Source organism: Microchirus variegatus (assembly GCF_963457635.1).
Source record: "Microchirus variegatus genome assembly, chromosome: 5".
Classification (NCBI taxonomy): domain Eukaryota; kingdom Metazoa; phylum Chordata; class Actinopteri; order Pleuronectiformes; family Soleidae; genus Microchirus; species Microchirus variegatus.
Window position 1 is genome coordinate 10,766,689 of NC_139806.1, and position 18,102 is coordinate 10,784,790.

The window sequence follows — 18,102 nt, forward strand, 5'->3', positions numbered from 1 at the left end:
TAACTTTACAAACAATTTGAAAGCGCCGCTGTCTGCGTGACGCACCTGCGTGCTGCGCGTGCGTTACTGACGTGCGCGTTTCAAAGACCAATCAGAGGCGTCCTACGGCAAGCCCTTTTGAACATTTGCAATCGCCAAGTTTGACTATCTAAAATGACGTTTATCTGTGAATTGGTTTTAACTAATTTTTATTATGGCTAGTTTGGATTGCTGTAGATATCTGTGACGTCATTCTTGGTCAAAAATACAGTTTCAGATATCTGCAATTCAATATTTACTTGTCAAAATGGCGCCACTTTTGCCATTCATGTGTATGGGGTTTGTCATTATAGAGATCTACAATTATCCGCTACTGAATTTTAGATATTGCTTATTCCAGTTCCAGACATTCTGACTGTCTAAAAAGGACAATCATAAAGACAACACCATTTCAAAAGAATATAGAATTATGATTCATCATAATGATGATGTTGTTGTTGTCATCTGAAACAGTTGTGACTTGTAAGAATGACATTGAGGATATTGGTAGTGAATATTAAATGCTAAAACTGCTTGCCATGGGCATCCAGTCAACATCCACCTTGCGATTAAGTGGTTGATAATTTGAATAATAATGTAGTTAGCAGCTTGATCGATTTTTCTTTATGATAATAATAATAATAAAGGAAGGAAGGATTCTGCCAGGGTCGCTCACCTTCCCACAGTGTCGATATATTCCAAAGGAAATCCATATCCTGAATAAAATAATTAATTTTTTGGGCCATAAATTACACACACTCATTGTCAACTACTTTAGGGCGTTGTCAAACTGCTGACCTTCTTGTTGTGAGGCAACAGTGCTAGCCTTTTTGACACCGTGTGGTCCTATAACCTACATCGCAAGAAAAATTGCATCCATATCTGTATTTCAACATTTTGAGTTATGCTGCTCACAGACAGATCAACACGAAATCTGGATGGATTTGAGTTGGTTTGACCTTAAAGGTGCATTATGCAATACATCTAAAGCAACTGGCCATAAAATCCTCCTAATATGTCACAGAGACTCAGGAATAATGTGCATATAACAAACTGAACTCACCAACAACAACAGTACAGCCAAAATATTTGCATTAAAAAAAATATTTTGCAGACTGCAAATCATGTTTTGGCATGTGGCGCCACCTACCGCCATCTACCAATCATTGCTGTCAGTAGAGTCTCAGCTGCCGAGCAACCAGGGGTTGCCAGTTACGTCTGAGCTACAATGGCAGAGAAAACGAAACCTAAAAAACCTAGGTATTTTGAATTTGATTGTAGTTACCGTTTTTGGCCACATTCTTACATATGGCGCCATTTAGAACTTTACCTGAAGCCTAAAAGTGAAAAACAAACACCAAAACTAGACAAAGTAAGCAGATAATAAGCTGATAGCTGCTTTGCTTGTCAGTGTCAATACACTCTCTACCAACGTTAATCTAACAAACACAAAAAAACATGAATCTGGATCTGGATCACCACCATAATCTAAAAATGTCTTTCTTGGGCCATAACCTAAATCCCCAGAAAATGTTACGCAAATCCATCCAGCTTTACAAGTAACAAAAACTGTGTTTTGAAACTAAGTGGATCTTTGCACTTCAAGTGTCTCAGAAAACCTTTGTTTTGAGTTTGTTTTATCAGTTGCTGCTGGATCAGTTTTTGTGTACTGAGCCTGTTCTGAATTTGACTGCAGTGTTTACAGGAATGATTTAAAAAAAAAAAAAAATCCCGATCTGTTGTAAGAGCATGTGTTTACTCTTGATCAATCATTCACTGTTGTTGGTCAAGACAGCAGAGGTAGAACTCCACTGGACGATCACAATAGCTGTTCTGTAATGTGACATTTTAATCTCGAGGCGTTACTATCTACTCATTTTCAGCATGTGGGGATTCCTTCATTTACTCCTGGGTTTATGCGCGCTGCATCTGTTCATCACATTTAGTCGCACATCCGTGGACGCATCCAGGAAACCATGGGCAACAGCTGATAATAGGTGCAGTATTGTTGCCGTCACTACATTTTATATCCTCTGGAAACATATTGGGGTTGAGATAATAATAATTGTGTTTTTTGGGGGGTGGTGTTGTTGGCAGGAGGGTTGGGACTCGGACGAGCAGAGCTGTAAACAGACCCACACCTGTTAACTGTAGACTGGCGAACTGGTCATCTTGGACTCCGTGTAACTCCTGCACAGACACAAAGGTAAAGGTACTTTTTCCCTGCAATGACAAAAACACTCAGCCCAAAACATATAGATATAAAATAAATCATCAGATAAGTCAAAATATGATGAGATGTCAAAGGAAGCCATGATTATATTAAATCAGCTTTCCTACTTCAAAGGGATCAATAAAACTGGACCTTGCTTGTATTATATCAATCACAGTTTAGCTTTGGTATATGGGAACACTTTTTCTGAACATTTTAGAGCATTGGTTCTCAAAGTGCGGCCGGGGGGCCAATGGCGGCCGGCAGAAACAATTAATTACAGTTGATAGTTTTAATCCAGGAGCTACTAAGCTTGTTAAATGTTTATTGGACATTACTGGATACAGACCAATAAGTGTAAACTGCAATCTGGTCATTTAAATTATTACAAATGGGATTTCTTTCTGTTCTTCTTCCTTTTTTTTTCCTTTGGCGGCCCTCAGTCCAATATTGGGTTCCTAAATCGGCCCTCAGGTATCAAAACTTTGAGAACCCCTGATTTAGAGTACAGTTTTGGTAACAGTCTTTTGAGCAACCCAACTCAGAGAGTAAAAGGTGGATGTAGGTTGTGATAAAAAATTGTCCTCAATATCAAGGTGAATATACATAAATGTAATGTTTATGCATTGTGCAAACAATGGGAGACAGATCTAATTTCATTATTAAAACGTTTGAAAACCACAATTAACTGTTTTCACTGGGACCAAAACTCAATCTAAAATAATAGATAATAATAATAATAACATATTATATTAGAAATAGAAATGGTGTCTAATGCTGAGTCATTTTTTCTTTCTTTCCCCAAGTTGCGTTTCCGGTACTTGGAGAATCCGTCACAGTTTGGAGGCACAGAGTGCATAGAGACATTATGGGAGAGGCTGGCGTGTCCGACAGCAACCACACAGTGTCTGGTGCCAGATTACTGTGGAGACAGCTTCACCTGCAAAGAAACAGGCATCAACATCCACTCAAACAACACATTCTCATAATTGTTAGGGTTGACGACGTATGAACATGGAGGCCGCGGGTGCGTGGCGGTGTGTTAACGTGAGCGTGTCTTTGCAGGCCGTTGTATCAGCCAGTCACTTCGCTGCAATGGGGAGCCAGACTGTGAGGATTTCTCTGACGAGGACGACTGTGGGGATATCAGTCAGAGGGACGACAAGTGTTCCACGCTCATGACCATCCCCGGTGCTCAGCGTGGAACTCAGGGGTAAATACTGCACATCTTTCGCTGCTTTTACGGTTATTATTCAGGTCACATGGAGGACTGCTATGGTTTACTGGATGTTCAGGCCCCATAATTATACAGTATACACACGTAAGTTCAATTACCTCATTATTAAGGTAAATAGATGTGAGGCTTCAGTCAGTCAGTTGATTTAAAAGACTGGAAGACTGGAATTGTTGTTTGAGTTACTACAGAATATGATGTATAAGAATAGAAAATATAGGACTTTCTTAAATGTCTTTATATTTGCCCACACATTTCTGCATCGAACCATCCTTATTACTCACCAATACACTCTTAGAAATAAAAGTACTAAGCAGAACCATATAAGGTTCTTCGGCTTGTCCTCATAGGAGAACCCTTTTTGGCTCCAGGTAGAACTTTCCACCTGGAACCCTTTTGGAGGGTTCCACCAAGAACCCTTTAAAAACCCTTTATTCAGGAAAGGGTTTTTAAAGGGTTCTCTGGATCAAAATGGTTCTTACTGGAACCATTAGTGTTACAAATGTTCTTGGTATCACTTTTTCAGAAGCAAATGGTTCCACGTAGAACCTCAGCCCTTGTAGAAGGACACTTTTGGAACCCTTATTTCTAAGAGTGTAGTGGACACTGTGGCACCTCAGACCTTCACCTGTCCTGGGCTTCAAACCAGCAACTCTTTGGTCACAAGCCCAATTCTCAGAAGCCTGCAAATTGTTATTTTGACATGCCAGTTTGTGAAAATCGTAAAAAACAAGATATGATTCAATGAATTTATATCCAGTTTGGTTTTGCACCATCTACCTTCTTCTTCTGAATTCTAAAAGGTTGAACTGTACTTTAGATCACTAAGTGACATTGTTCTCTTTTCCACAGCTACAGTGCCTTAACTGGAGACTTTGTGGATCACGTACTTGACCCAAAGTACTTTGGAGGAGCCTGTGAATACGTCTATAATGGTGAATGGAGGGCCTTCACCTATGACTCCTTCTGTGAGAACCTGCACTACAAGGAGGACGATAAATACTACAGGAAACCATACAACTACCACACCTACCAGTTTGTGGTATAATGTCATTCGATTCTTTGAGCATCTTAATACATGGTTTGAAGTGAGACATTTTGGCGTAAGATTTCCTCTTTTTCAGGCTGAGGCTACGTCAGAAGGCTCTCACGAGTACTACGAGGACGTGGCGAGCCTGGTGTCGGCGCGGAAAACCATGCGCTCTTCCAATGCTGGCGTCACTGTCGGGGTTTATTATGTGCAAGTGGGACTCAGTGGAAGCGTCGAGTCTGAGTTCCTCAAGAACATAACGCAGTTTAAAAGCCAGGTATAAACTCTAAAAATAACAATTAAAGCTAAATTCGAACTTGTACGTATACGTGCTCAGCACAAATAAGTGTAAATCCCTCTTGTCCTCAGAATCTCGGCTTTGTCCGGCTTTGGTCCAAAGTGCAAACGGCCAACTTCAAGATGAGAACCAGCAAACTGATGCTCCATGAAGATTTCTACATCTCACTCATGGAGCTTCCCGAGCAGTACGACTTTGGGATGTACTCCAACTTCTTCAACACGTTTGGCACCCACTTCGTCACGGAGGGGAAAATGGGAGGAACCCTTGAATATGTGGTGGTGATCAACAAAACCTCCATGGCCAAATCAAGTACAGTGCGCTCCCTGGAGTGATATCATCAGAAATGCTAAAGCAAGCCTGTGTTTCATGTTCTTCCACAATGTTTTACAGAACTCGAGGGCGAACAAGTTGGCCGATGCATCGGCGGCTCTTTTGGTCTGAGCAATCCACTCGGTGCCTATGGAGCAGTGGACCTCACAGTGGGTGGGAATGAGTGCAAAAAGAAGGGGGGCTTTACTCAAGGTGAGAAATCAATAAAAGATATTTAATATATTCATATACTGCATGATCATTATGAGTTTTAGTATACAAGCTTACATTTAACCATGTCTTCTCCCCATTCAAATTACAAGTATACACTCTTAGAAATAAGGGTCCTTCTACAAGGGCTGAGGTTCTTTCCTGAAGAAAGGGTTTTTCAAGGGTTCTTGGTAGCACTAATGGTTCCAGTAAGAAACATTTTGATCCAGAGAACCCTTCAAAACCCCTTTCCTGAATAAAGGGTTTTAAAAGGGTTCTTGGTGGAACCTTTATAAAAAAAAAATTCTACCTGGAGCCAAAAAAGGTTCTCCTATGAGGACAAGATGAATGAACCTTATATGGTTCTACTTAGCACTTTTTTTTTCTAAAAGTGTATGAACTAGTTCCTGATCTTGTTATTGATCTGTTATTTTCCACTGTTGTTTTGTTTTTGAAATGCAGTTGGGGACTCGAGTTCAGTTGTGATTGAGGACATTGTTACTCTGGTGAAGGGAGGGCTCACACACAGCAGCAGCGGCCTGGTGGCCATCAGGAATCCAGAGACCTACCGTCGCTGGGGCGCAAGTCTGAAATACAACCCAACAATCATTGAATATGAGGTGACTTTATCTCACCCCCCAAAAAAGATAAAGAACGAGGAAAAATGATCACCCGGTGTCAACCATGATCTCTTTCCCCTCTTGTCCAGACCATACCAATCTACGAGCTGGTGCGCCGCAGCACAGCCGCCGACCATGTCGGGGCCAGGCTGGCCAACCTGCAGAGAGGCTGGTCTGAGTATCTGCAGCAGTTTGACTCGTGTCGCTGCGCTCCGTGCAGACACGGCGGGATCCCCGTCCTCTCTGGGACCTCCTGCGAGTGTATCTGTAAGTCCGGCTACCAGGGGCTGGCCTGTGAAGAGACTCTCAGAAGAGGTGAGGGGTTCATCGTCAAGAACACCTGAGGAGGTTGATTTCAGTCAAACTACCTGTAACACGAGAAATAATGTCTTTATTCACCTACAGCATTTTAGATTTAAAGGTGCCATACGTAAGAATGTGGCCAAAAACGGTTACTACACTCACATTCCAAATACAGAGGTCTTTTAGGTTTCGCAAGACGTAACTGGCAACCCGTGGTTGCTCGGCAGCTGAGACTCTACTGACTGCAATGATTGGTAGACGTCGGTAGGTGGCGCCACATTACCAAAACATGATTTGCGGTCCGCACAATTTTTTTTTGAATGCCAATATATTGTCTGTACTGTTGTTGTTGGTGAGTTCAGTTTGTTATATGAACATTATTCCTGAGTCTCTGTGACATATTAGGAGGATTTTATGGCCAGTTGCTTTAGATTTATTACATAATGCGCCTTTAAAAATCAAACTTCAACATTTTTTCATTGACCGATATTGTGATTGTGCCTTGGACTGCGTGTATTTCTGCTTTTGTTTGACTTTATGCAACACTCATTGCTTGGCTGACAGGTCATTTATTGATCTGCAGATTTGTTTATCAAGGCAAAGTTCTACCTTGGTGGACGATTCTATTTTATTCTATTCTATCAAAATAAAAAAAACCTATAAATGTGACTCAACAGATGCCAAGACCGACGGGTCGTGGTCTTGCTGGGGGGCCTGGTCATCCTGCACATCAGGGAGAACGACTCGGACGAGAGCCTGTAATAATCCCCCGCCCGATGGAGGCGGAGCAACTTGCCAGGGCTCCTCCTCTCACACTCAGCGCTGTTAAAATGAAGCAAGGCAAAAAAAAAAAGAACAGTTGTTTTCATGAAAACTGTGAAACATAACATCTCTCATCCTCGGGTCACAACTGTGTGAAATAAATGTGTGTAGTGAAGACTTTGTGTGTTTTTCTTACCTCATCTTTGTTGGTCCATTGTGGGCTACTGCAAAAAACATGGTGGTCCAAAAATGATGATCCAATCAGTTGATTATACACTTAAACAGAAATTAAGCATAATTATTTTATCTTGTTTTTTTTAGGTTTCACCTTAATTTTACACACTTGACCTTAAAGCAAAGTGACATTTTGTGGAGTGCCTCCAATATAAATGTTAATCTGAAACCAAATGCAGAACGGTTTCTAAAGGCAATCACTGAGCAACACTGACTTTGTAAAGTATTTGCAGAGCATCCATCCAAAGAAGGTTCCTTTTGAAATATAAAACACAAAACACACGACCACAAACTCTTTTAAAAGGTTTTAATGATATGAATCTTTATGTCAGTCTTGACATTTTAGCATTCAGTAGACTCTTGCTGCAGTCCTGAGCAGGCCGCGCCTCCATTGCTGGGCGCTGGTTTGTTACACTGCCGACTCCTTGACATTGCTCTTCCGCTGCAGGACGACCACGCGCCCCAGCAGCTCCAGCTGCCGTCGATGCCTATGTCTGTCAGGGAGGATTATATCAGGCTTTCACTAGATTTAGTGCAAACAAAGTCAATTACACTCGTGGCCAATCAATCACATGCTCGTAATTCGGTGCATTCTGCACGCGGAGACGCTCTGTGTAATCTCGTCCGCCGCAACAGAGCATTATGTAAATTATATCTGTTTTAGCTTCCCTTCACTGGCCCCCAGTTCATCTTAGAAGTGACTTTTAAAAACAACATGGTTTGCCAAAGTGCTGCACAGTCACATTAAAACATATTATAAAACCTTCAAAAAAAACAACAACAAAACCTTCTATGGTTCCCTAATCCAGACTGAGGAATAACCGAAAGGGACTCTTTGGAACAACCTGCCTGAAGAGATCAGACTCTTTTTTTTAAATCCCTTTACAAACTTATTTTACGTCTTCAAACTGTATTACTTTGTAAATCACTATGAAGTTCATCCTTGTTTTTAGAAGTGCTGCATAATACAGTTATTGATGTTTACCTGCTGAAGTTTAAACCGAGCATCACAATGAGCGCTTTAATGAGAGCGGCAATAATCGGGTAACGGGAATAAACCGTTTAAGAAATCAGATTATTGACAGAAACCTCGGTGTGTTAAACAGGTGGTGTGTTTTTCAAAAACCGGCAATAAACTGATAATGAAATCAGTTTATTCCGTTTACATGAGCACCTGAATAACCAGATAACTACAAAAACCTGATAATAATCAGTTTTTTAGTGTGCATTCAATGACTTTGTATGTGGCATTGTTGTTGCTGTGACTGATTCAAAATGACAGAAAAGGCAACAATAACTCAAATAACCACTAGTTACAACAAAGGTATGTAGAAGACCGTCTATGAAGAAGAACATGGCCTACATTCTTAGAAATAAGGGTTCCAAAAGGGTCCTTCTACAAAGGCTGAGGTTCTACCTGGAACCATTTGCTTCTGAAAAACCCTTTCCCGATTAAGGGGTTTTAAAAGGGTTCTTGGGGGAACCCTCCAAAAGGGATTTCAGGTGGAACCTTTGTAAAAAAGGTTCTACCTGGAGCCAAAAAGGGTTCTCCTATGAGGATAAGCCGAAGAACCTTATATGGTTCTACTTAGCACTTTTATTTCTATGAGTGTACAACCACATGTGAAAACCACATCATTTAACTAGATGTCCTGTGTACCTTGAGAGTGTAGTTTAATATATATATATACATATATATATATATATATATATGTATACATATATACATATATATATATATATTATTTTTCATATATACTACTGACCTTTTCGCCTCTGAGTGATCTCACAGCTCGGTCCAGTGTAACCAACAGGACACACACAGTCGCACCTTGTGCCTGTTGAGGAAGACAGTGTAATTTCTCTTCACCATCGTTTGTTAGAGGTCACTCAGTGAAGCAGGAGTTAAAAAGTGTACACACACACACACACACACACACACACACACACACACACACACACACACACACACACACACACACACACGTGCGTTAAACTCGTTAAACAATCATTTTACCTCTCAACACAGCGACCCCGTTGTTGCGACAGGGAGCGCATCTGCATGAGTCGCTCTCTGCCAGGAACTCGGACAGCGCTCTCTTCATGTTCCTCTTCAGAGAAGCGTCGTGGCTGAAATCCCTGGAGGTCACCAGCTCATACAGGGGTCGGGTCTGACATAAAAAAAATAACAGTGTTATATTTGAAATTTGCTATGACCATGATTCATATTCATGAGGTTATCTTCGACAGAGCCAAGTGGAAAAGTCCCACATGAGCTGGAATATATCTATGTTGTGTGTCTGGCTGTATTTGGCACAGGTGTTTGGCACCATTTGCTGTTTGTTGTCCAACTTGCTATTGATTGACTTAGCTGGGAGCTATTTTGCCGCTGTATTTCTGCCAGTGCTGGTAGATCAACTCTTTTTTGTTACTGTTCTGTCTTGATTAGCCAAGTCATGTTCATGGAAGAAACAAGAAAAAACCAAGTTGAAGCTACATGAAGGAAAAACAAGCCTGTGGGAGAAATAGAGGACGATTTAAAGGAGGATATATGGCGCAGAAAGTGTGTAACTGCTTAGAATAATTAGAATAAACCTTTTATATGTACTTGCTAAATGTGTTTACATCCTTTCTGTTATGTTAAGGCCACTGTTGTTCAATTACGCATTAGAGAAAGCGAGCGATGAGCAGCTTTGTTACAGTCTTTTGAGATGTCGCTAATTACCACTAATTCTTACACACTGGACTTTTAACACAGGTGTCAACCACTTAATATCATGTGTTTAAACACAATTTAAAAACTATGTAGTTTTGCTCGCAGTATTTTTTTCACAATATCAATATTATTATCACATTATCGTTCCATTTCAAAACAAGCACTTTTACATTGAAATGCTGTCAAATATCAGCATGAACATCTCTGTTGCAACATCATGATGGAATATTGTGAATATTGTCATTTTTAGGCTCATATTGCCCACCTGCTATGAGTAGGCAAAGTGTGAAAAAAGATGACTCAGTCATGTTTTTGTGGTCCGCCTCAGTCTAAGTTCAATTCTTGTCTGCACAGTGCAGCACAGAGTTCTACACAAACTTCCAGCCTCAGAGGATTTACGTGTCCAGTGGATACATGTTATATATGACGGCAATGTGCCGGCTAGAGTCTGCAAATGATGGCTTTTCCAAATGCTAACTGCTGTTAGCTGCTGGAGCCTCAGTGACGGTGACGTAGTTTCCTGTGTCTCATTTGCATTTAAAGAGACAGGCACTCAAAACAGGGCTGTTCTGAACAGGGCTGTTTTGGCAGAGTGATTGAACTGCTATGGTGCTTCATCCTTAAGGTATTTTGACCAAAGCATGTCAAAGACATGTTCATTAGGACACCAGGGAACTAGGTTCACTTGGAGAAATAGGGTATAATACGAGTCCTTTAACATGTAAAATGAGACACTCACTGTTGCACGGATAAAGTCGGGGTTGTAGCGCACACCTTCGCCCCAAAGCCTCATCAACTGTGGGGTCGGCAGTTTTTTCGACACCAGAGCAGTGATGGATTCACTGCTGCCCCCTCGCACCACAGCGACAAAGTCCTCCACCGAGCTGCCCGCCACCGTGTCCTCTGGAGACGGAATATTATCATTTGTGTGTGTGAACAGAGGATTTGTTTAAAAAAAATAAAATAAACCTCTGTCCTCACCTCCCATCTCATTCAACAGGCCGTTGCAGGATCCACCCTGAACCCCAGCTGACACATACACTCCATATATGTTGGCTCCAACCTTAAGGCCTGACTGTGTGCACCTCTTGTAGTCTTCCAGAGAATAATCTAGAAAGACAAAACTCTGTCATGGAACATTCACAGTGTTTTAAATTATATTTATAATTATATTATAACGGAGAAGATTATGTATGTAATATATCATATATTATCTTGTGTTTAAAGGTGTTTATAGGTCACATATTCAGGCTTTAATAAATGTTTTGTTTATGTCTTTGAGTCAAAGTTATGATCAATTTTATATCATATTTTTTAGTAGTGATTTAAAGTAGCCATAGCTGTGCAGAAGTCACAAAATAGACCTTTTTTCTTTTGTTTTTGTTCATAAAAATGAGCCAAGTGAAAGTTGAACTGTGACGTGTTTCCAAATGTCACAAAAAATCCGATTAAATTTTTTTTTTGTATTTTTTGCTCTCGTGTGCTTATATAGTTGGTGGAAATTAATATTTTTTTCATCCCATTGCCCAGGTTTAGCCAAAAAACACTCTATATTGCACATTCTCTGTATAAACTGTATGTTTAATCATTGTAATGGGAAAAAAACAGCTGAAATGCTCTATGTTCTAAGGGTTAATAAGTGTATAACTGCTTTGAAATAAAAAATTATTAGAGCAGCCTAAATAGACAATTCATCTTATTTTTTTTTTACCTGTCTTCTCGAGCTTCTCCTTGTTCAGAATGAGGGTGTGCTCATACTGTCCTCCGAGGGCAGCCTCCGTGATGTAGTGTGTGCCGTAGTCTCTGTAGATCTGTCTGTATTCCCCGTACACGTAGGACTGAGGCAAGGAGCGCAGGAGCTGCAGGAACTCGGGGTGAAGCATCAAATCGTCCGACTTCAGCATGTACTGGGCCAACTCCAGTTCTGCTTTGGCACTGACAAACCTGTTAACCTGTGGAGACACCAGTGAAGGAAGGACATCAGTGACATTTGTTTTTATTGTATTATAATGATATAGAGGGGAAAGGATCTCACCTTGCCAGAGGCACGGCGGATCTTCTGAATGGATTTGGTGGTTTTGGCTTTACTGTAGTTGATGCCAAATTCAAACACGCCAGGGATGGCAAAGCCAATGGAAACACTGGTCTGGGTCATGCGCTCTTTCATGGTGTAGTCCATGTAGTCAGAGTAGGACTCAAAAGACTGCAGATTGAAATCATACGAGCCCTTTGTCTGTGGAGGAGGAGGAGAGAATTTACCCTTTGATGCAAAATGATCATCAAACATCATCAAAACTAAGCAATTTACAGAAAACTACAAGGAAATGTTGCTCATGGGATACAGAACAGATACAGAACATTTAGTTCAGATTAAAAGTTGCCAGGTCCAAAACAACCCACTACACTCTTAGAAATAAGGGTTCCAAAAGGGTCCTTCTACAAGGGCTGAGGTTCTACCTGGAACCATTTGCTTCTGAAAAACCCTTTCTTCGGGAAATAGTTCTTGGTAACAATAGTTCTTGGTAACACTAATGGTTCCAGTAAGAACCATTTTGATCCAGGGAACCCTTTAAAACCCCTTTCCTGAATAAAGGGTTTTAAAAAGGTTCTTGGTGGAACCCTCCTGGAAATAAAAGTGGTAAGTAGAACCATATAAGGTTCTTTGGCTTGTCCTCATAGGAAAACCCTTTTTGGTTCCAGGTAGAACCTTTTTATAAAGGTAGAAGCTTTTTATAAAGGTTCTACATGGAACCAAAAAGGTTTCTCCTATGAGGACAATCCAAAGAACCTTATATGGTTCTACTTCGCACTTTTATTTCTATGAGTGTAGTTGACATTTTCTGTACTGCTTTTTAAATATATAGTTATAATAATTGTCATAAATCAAAAAAATAATTGGTAACACTGTAGATTAGGGAACACATATTCTCCATTAACTAGGTGCATATAAGTAGCATACTAGCCCTTAATTAGTCAATATTAAGCACGTATTAACACCTTAATTAGGAAAAATCTCGAGGTAGAATAATGTGTTAATATATGCTTAATAATGACTAATAAAGGGTTAGTATGCTACTTATATATGTTAGTAAGCACCTAGTTAATGGTGAATATGTGTTCCCTAATCTAAAGTGTTACCCAAAATCCAAAATTCAGGCTCATTTTCAATCTAATATTGTGACTGTTGGGAGTTCCCACCTGTAGAGTGTACTGTTCCAAGTTGTGAGGCTTCCTGAATCTGACGTCCTGGATGTAATGGGGCAGGCAGCTGCCAGCGTAGTATCTGTTATCAAGGACCAGTCCCTCCAGGTTACTGTCCAAGATGTTGATCCTGAAAGGAGATGGAGCGGGGAGAGAAGCGTCATGTTTTCACGTACATACTTGTGTCCAGAAACTCTCCCACTCGTGACGCAGACTAATGGGAACGTGACTCACCCTTTGGCCAGGTTTTCAATTCCCCAGTACTCCTCAGCCTCCTGCCTGCAGGGCTTGGGCACCTTCTTGCAGCCGACTTCATCCGACATGTCCCCGCAGTCGTCCTCGCCATTGCACCGCAGGGTCCTGTGAATGCAGCGGCCTGGAGGAGGGCAAAGGAACAGATGGCATTTCAATTTCAAATGTTGTCCGTATTCTCGTTCTTTAGAGTTACATGAGAAGACGATGCAAAATGTGAAGCTGAAGCCAACAGCAGATGTATTGGTGTCAGTGAGAAACAACTGGCCAGGCTGTGTCCAAGACAATGTCACCACAGTTAGCCAAGAAACAGTCCATCACAAAAGCACAACGCTGTTTTTACACGTTTCTTAGCAAGATTTAGAGGTCGTACGTGGGACTGTTCATTGGCCAAGGACAAAGGCTTTAGAGTGTATGATTTGCATGATTTTTTTTTTTTGGTGAAAATGTTATTGTTGCTGCATGTTAGCTCTGAGCTATAATCTGGTACAGATGTCTAGGGTTTGTCCTTTCAGAAAGAGTCTCATGCGTCACCGTTCACCTCCTCGAACAAGAAGCAGCAGTGTCTCTGTCACTTCCTGCAGAAGCTCACTTCATGTCTGTGCTTAGGTTCAGCAGCTTCTTTTTCTCTTTGAGCTCTAGTTCTTGACAACAAAGCATTTAAGAAAACCTAGGGTGATGCTACTACATAAAAAAAATAGAAATTTTCTGACTAACATAAGGCAGAGAATATTAATGTTCAGTGTATCTGACTTGGTATAACCCCAAACTCAAAGTGCACTACATTTCCGCAGGTGTAAGATTTACCTGTTTGGGTGCAGAGGAACCCCTCGCACAGAGGAACATTGTCGCAGGTGTAGCGGGCCGGAACATCACAAGCCTCTTCCTCCCTGTCGTGATAATTGCACGGCTCTCCTCCGAACTGAGAGGGCTGATCGAGCCGAGCAAAGCGGTACTGAGGAGGTGCAGAGGAGCAAGCACATGAACAGTGAAACAGAGAAACACAGCGGTGGGTTCACACACAGGTGGAGGAAGAGCTGGAAAAGTGCTTCGGGGGGGGGGTGATAACAACCCAAAAAAAAAAAAATCACATTAGTGGTGTGTTTTCACTTTGTCTTGTCAAGGTTATTAATCTCCCTCCTTGTGAAGGGGATGAGACGAGCAGTGAAGTGAGAGCTTTGTCGCCAGTGAAGGTCTCACAGGGCTTACATCTCATTAGGGACAATGTAGAATTCTGATTTTTGTGTCAGTCTGATCTGATCTAATCTAATTGGATTTTATCCAGTTTTGCAATATGTGGGCCTGACATATACACACTAAGAAATCAAAGTATGAGACTGTAGTTTTTACTCCTGTTGTACCCTATCAGTGTACAAGCGCTGTACCTTTCTCTATGTGTACAGGTACATTTTGTCACTATCTATCTATCTATCTATCTATCTATCTATCTATCTATCTATCTATCTATCTATCTATCTATCTATCTATCTATCTATCTATCTATCTATCTATCTATGATTCTCAAGATATGACAAAAAAAAATATTTGAACACATACAGTAATTCCTATCAAACTATATTAAATTCCGTTTCATTATCTGGTTTTTGTACACATTATTTATTTATAGGACAGAGAAAATGGATGGATGAAGCTGCTCTAATTGAGTTTAAATTAGAGAGTTGTTTATTTGTGCTGTGGTGGTTGTTTTTCTGTATTGTCTCTTCCTACCTGGTTCAATAAAGGATATTAAATACACATGTTCATTTACAGTAAGCGGATTTATAGTTTCACCATGGCCAAAGTTGAAAAGTTGTCAGCTATGGCTGATTGCATTTAATTCAGCTGTATTTTTCCCTCCAATAAAATAACAGCTTCTCAGTCATTTTGATTTGTCACAGCGAGACAGGACTCTCTGTCTCTTATTCTCTCTTATTCGCACCTGAACGCCTGTGCTTGCAGGATGTACATTTGATGAGCAAGTACGTGTCAAACTGTCCAAATCTGGCACCAGAAAGTTCACGTAATGATGAGTAATGATGTTAAAATATTTAAAACGGCTCCTCTCTTCACTGCCTGTTAAATCAAAAGCATGTTGATGCTTTGCACAGATGATCGGGGAAACACTCCGGTCATGGAATGGAGCTGTATCCTCCATGTCCAGCATCATCATCATCATCATCCTGGTACTTACTCTTTTCTTCTGACATGTGTCACAGCGTGACCATGCGCTCCACTCTGATAGAACACAGTCCAAGGCGTGAGCTGCCACTTGGCCTCCCACTGACCGAGCTTCACGAACACTGGGCTCCTCCTCGCTGCTTGCTGTTGTGACGGCAGCTTTACTGTAATAATGTAATGGACACACAATCAACACACAAAAAAAGGGACTGTCATTATTAATATTTTTTACCACCATGGATGATTTACTGGAACTAAATCAGACATTTAAGCATCAATAACTTGCTGTTATATCCATTACTGACAATGTCACAGAGTAAGATTTGTAAAATGACATCAGTAAGACCAATCCATATCCAATGATATTAAACAGGAGAATAAAAGTCATACCTTATAAGCACCAGGCTCAGAGTAACATGGAGTAGACAGCGGTGCAAATTGACTATAGAAAACATGGTTGTGTGTGTGTGTGTGTGCTACTGACTGTGAACGAGGAGAAAACATTGCTCGTCTCTCTCTGTGCAAACACACGCTGATCAATACTGGCCTGGATATGAACTCACTGGTGCTGTAGAGACTTTAGAGAGGTGGAGCTGAATGAACATACAGCGTCGCAGACATCCAGGGACAATGAAGGTTTAAGACTCGCGACACAGGAAGACTTCTGACTTCCCTTACAGAAGGTTACATCATTCACTTATATATATATAATTCTAACGTAGATATAAGCAGTTTTTCACAGTAACTTGCTGTGACGTTACTGTGCTGGAAACACAATGTTTGCAATCAAGTGAATTCCCGTCACAAAGTTTGTGTGGTCATATCAGCCGAGTCATGTTTGTATTTTCGTGACCTTTAAGCCTTTTATTTTTTGTTGACTAATGAAGCAAAGAGCAACACAATATACTCATACTAACTGAATAAATCCAGTTGTGTAGCGATTTTGCATTTTCTATTTAAAGGTGCATTATGTAATAAATCTAAAGCAACTGGCCATAAAATCCTCCTAATATGTCACAGACTCAGGAATAATGTTCATATAACAAACTGAACTCACCAACAACAACAGTACAGACAAAATATTTGCATTAAAAACAATATTTTGCAGACTGCAAATCATGTTTTGACATGTGTCGCCACCTACCGCCGTCTACCAATCATTGCAGTCAGTAGAGTCTCAGCTGCCGAGCAACCACTGGTTGCCAGTTACATCAGAAAGCGAAACCTAAAAGACCTCGGTATTTTGAATTTGAATGTAGTAACTGTTTTTGGCCACATTCTTACATATGGCACCTTTAATATTATGGTCAAACCGTTTTATTTCTAACGTAATCCAACTTCCAATGAATTACTATGTGATTCCTATAGAGACACACTGGCATACACATCATTTTATTTCCCTACTGAGAAAACATTACCATATCATATTGTTGCTGTGTTGAAAAGTAACCCCGGAAAGGACATATTCATACAAATTCACATACATATTCAGGGATATATCCGTGTGAGGAGAGCAGCCTCCTGTGGTTTTGTACAGTAAAGAAACCTTTGCACCAAAGTGGGAATCACATGATATTTTATTTGTGACTGAACAGTGGGATGGGTACAGTGTATGGGGGGAAAGTCATAGACATACAAAAGTCCCTTTTTGCTTTTTCATGACAATTCATATTTCCATAAATAAAATTTACAAAATATTTTTGGACTATTTCTTATTTTTCTTACACGAGCGGGGGATGAGGGAGGGGAGGGAGGGGTGTGGGTACAGTTAGGCTACCATTTTTGTTATTGTTAAGTCTAGCAGTTAATAGAGACGTTTCTTTTGTTCATATTACACGCGAAGTCGCCAAAGTGTGTTTCAACCGCTTTCGATTCGACCGACAAAAAACGAGCAGGTGCTTTGTGACGACAAATGACCTGCAAAGAAGAAGAAAGTGAGCGGGCAACGAAAATGAACCTAATAATAAAGCAATGAAATGTTTTCTACTGTCTCTCTGCGGTCGTTGTTGTTCGCAGGAAAGTCTGCCTTAAATAAAAGTCTGTGATGGTTCAAACCTCGTGGTTTCTCGTGGTCATAATGAGTGATGCAGGTTCAGCAGGCTTAACACAAATTCACACTTCATATCTCACAAACCCATTGGAAACAAGGACATTATATAAAAGTGGAAATAAAAGTGAAAACAAATGTAATAAAAAGATGTTGAAATTAGAGGTGCTGGTTTAGGACATTGCTTGAGAGAAACACAGGTAGTTGGCATCGCAGAGCCACAGAGTTATGTTATGGCACAGAGGCTCAGGTTCAGGGACTGGGGAAGTTTCTTATTTACAAAATAGATGTTTGGCAAATTCGATTTTTCGACACGGATGCCTCCGGTGTCACTCAAACGTCATCCGCGATGAATTCACAGCTTAGAAAATAAGAAAAAGAAAATTCCTATTTCTTGATCTGTAGTGTACGAGGAAGCTGCGGAGGAGGAGGAGGAGGAGGAGGAGGTTTTTTCGCTCAGCGCTGAATCCACGTT

General features: G+C 40.7%; 2 protein-coding genes across 2 annotated transcripts; one reads left to right on the forward strand and one right to left on the reverse strand.

The window, feature by feature from the left end:
* Positions 1-1,902: 1,902 nt before the first annotated feature.
* Positions 1,903-7,066, forward strand: c8a (complement component 8, alpha polypeptide; the record flags this gene model as incomplete). The annotated part of the gene is made up of 11 exons (XM_083889052.1): positions 1,903-2,015; positions 2,116-2,224; positions 3,037-3,184; positions 3,296-3,443; positions 4,317-4,506; positions 4,589-4,771; positions 4,864-5,104; positions 5,186-5,317; positions 5,777-5,934; positions 6,024-6,249; positions 6,915-7,066. The coding sequence occupies 11 exons, from the start codon at positions 1,903-1,905 to the stop codon at positions 7,064-7,066; spliced, it is 1,800 nt and encodes a 599-aa protein (XP_083745178.1).
* A 509-nt stretch (positions 7,067-7,575) lies between these two features.
* Positions 7,576-16,035, reverse strand: c8b (complement component 8, beta polypeptide; the record flags this gene model as incomplete). Its single annotated transcript, XM_083888965.1, has 12 exons — positions 7,576-7,727; positions 9,000-9,071; positions 9,251-9,404; positions 10,689-10,852; positions 10,931-11,059; positions 11,661-11,901; positions 11,985-12,182; positions 13,148-13,280; positions 13,385-13,526; positions 14,210-14,357; positions 15,594-15,744; positions 15,971-16,035. The coding sequence occupies 12 exons, from the start codon at positions 16,033-16,035 to the stop codon at positions 7,576-7,578; spliced, it is 1,749 nt and encodes a 582-aa protein (XP_083745091.1).
* Between the last annotated feature and the right edge of the window lie 2,067 nt (positions 16,036-18,102).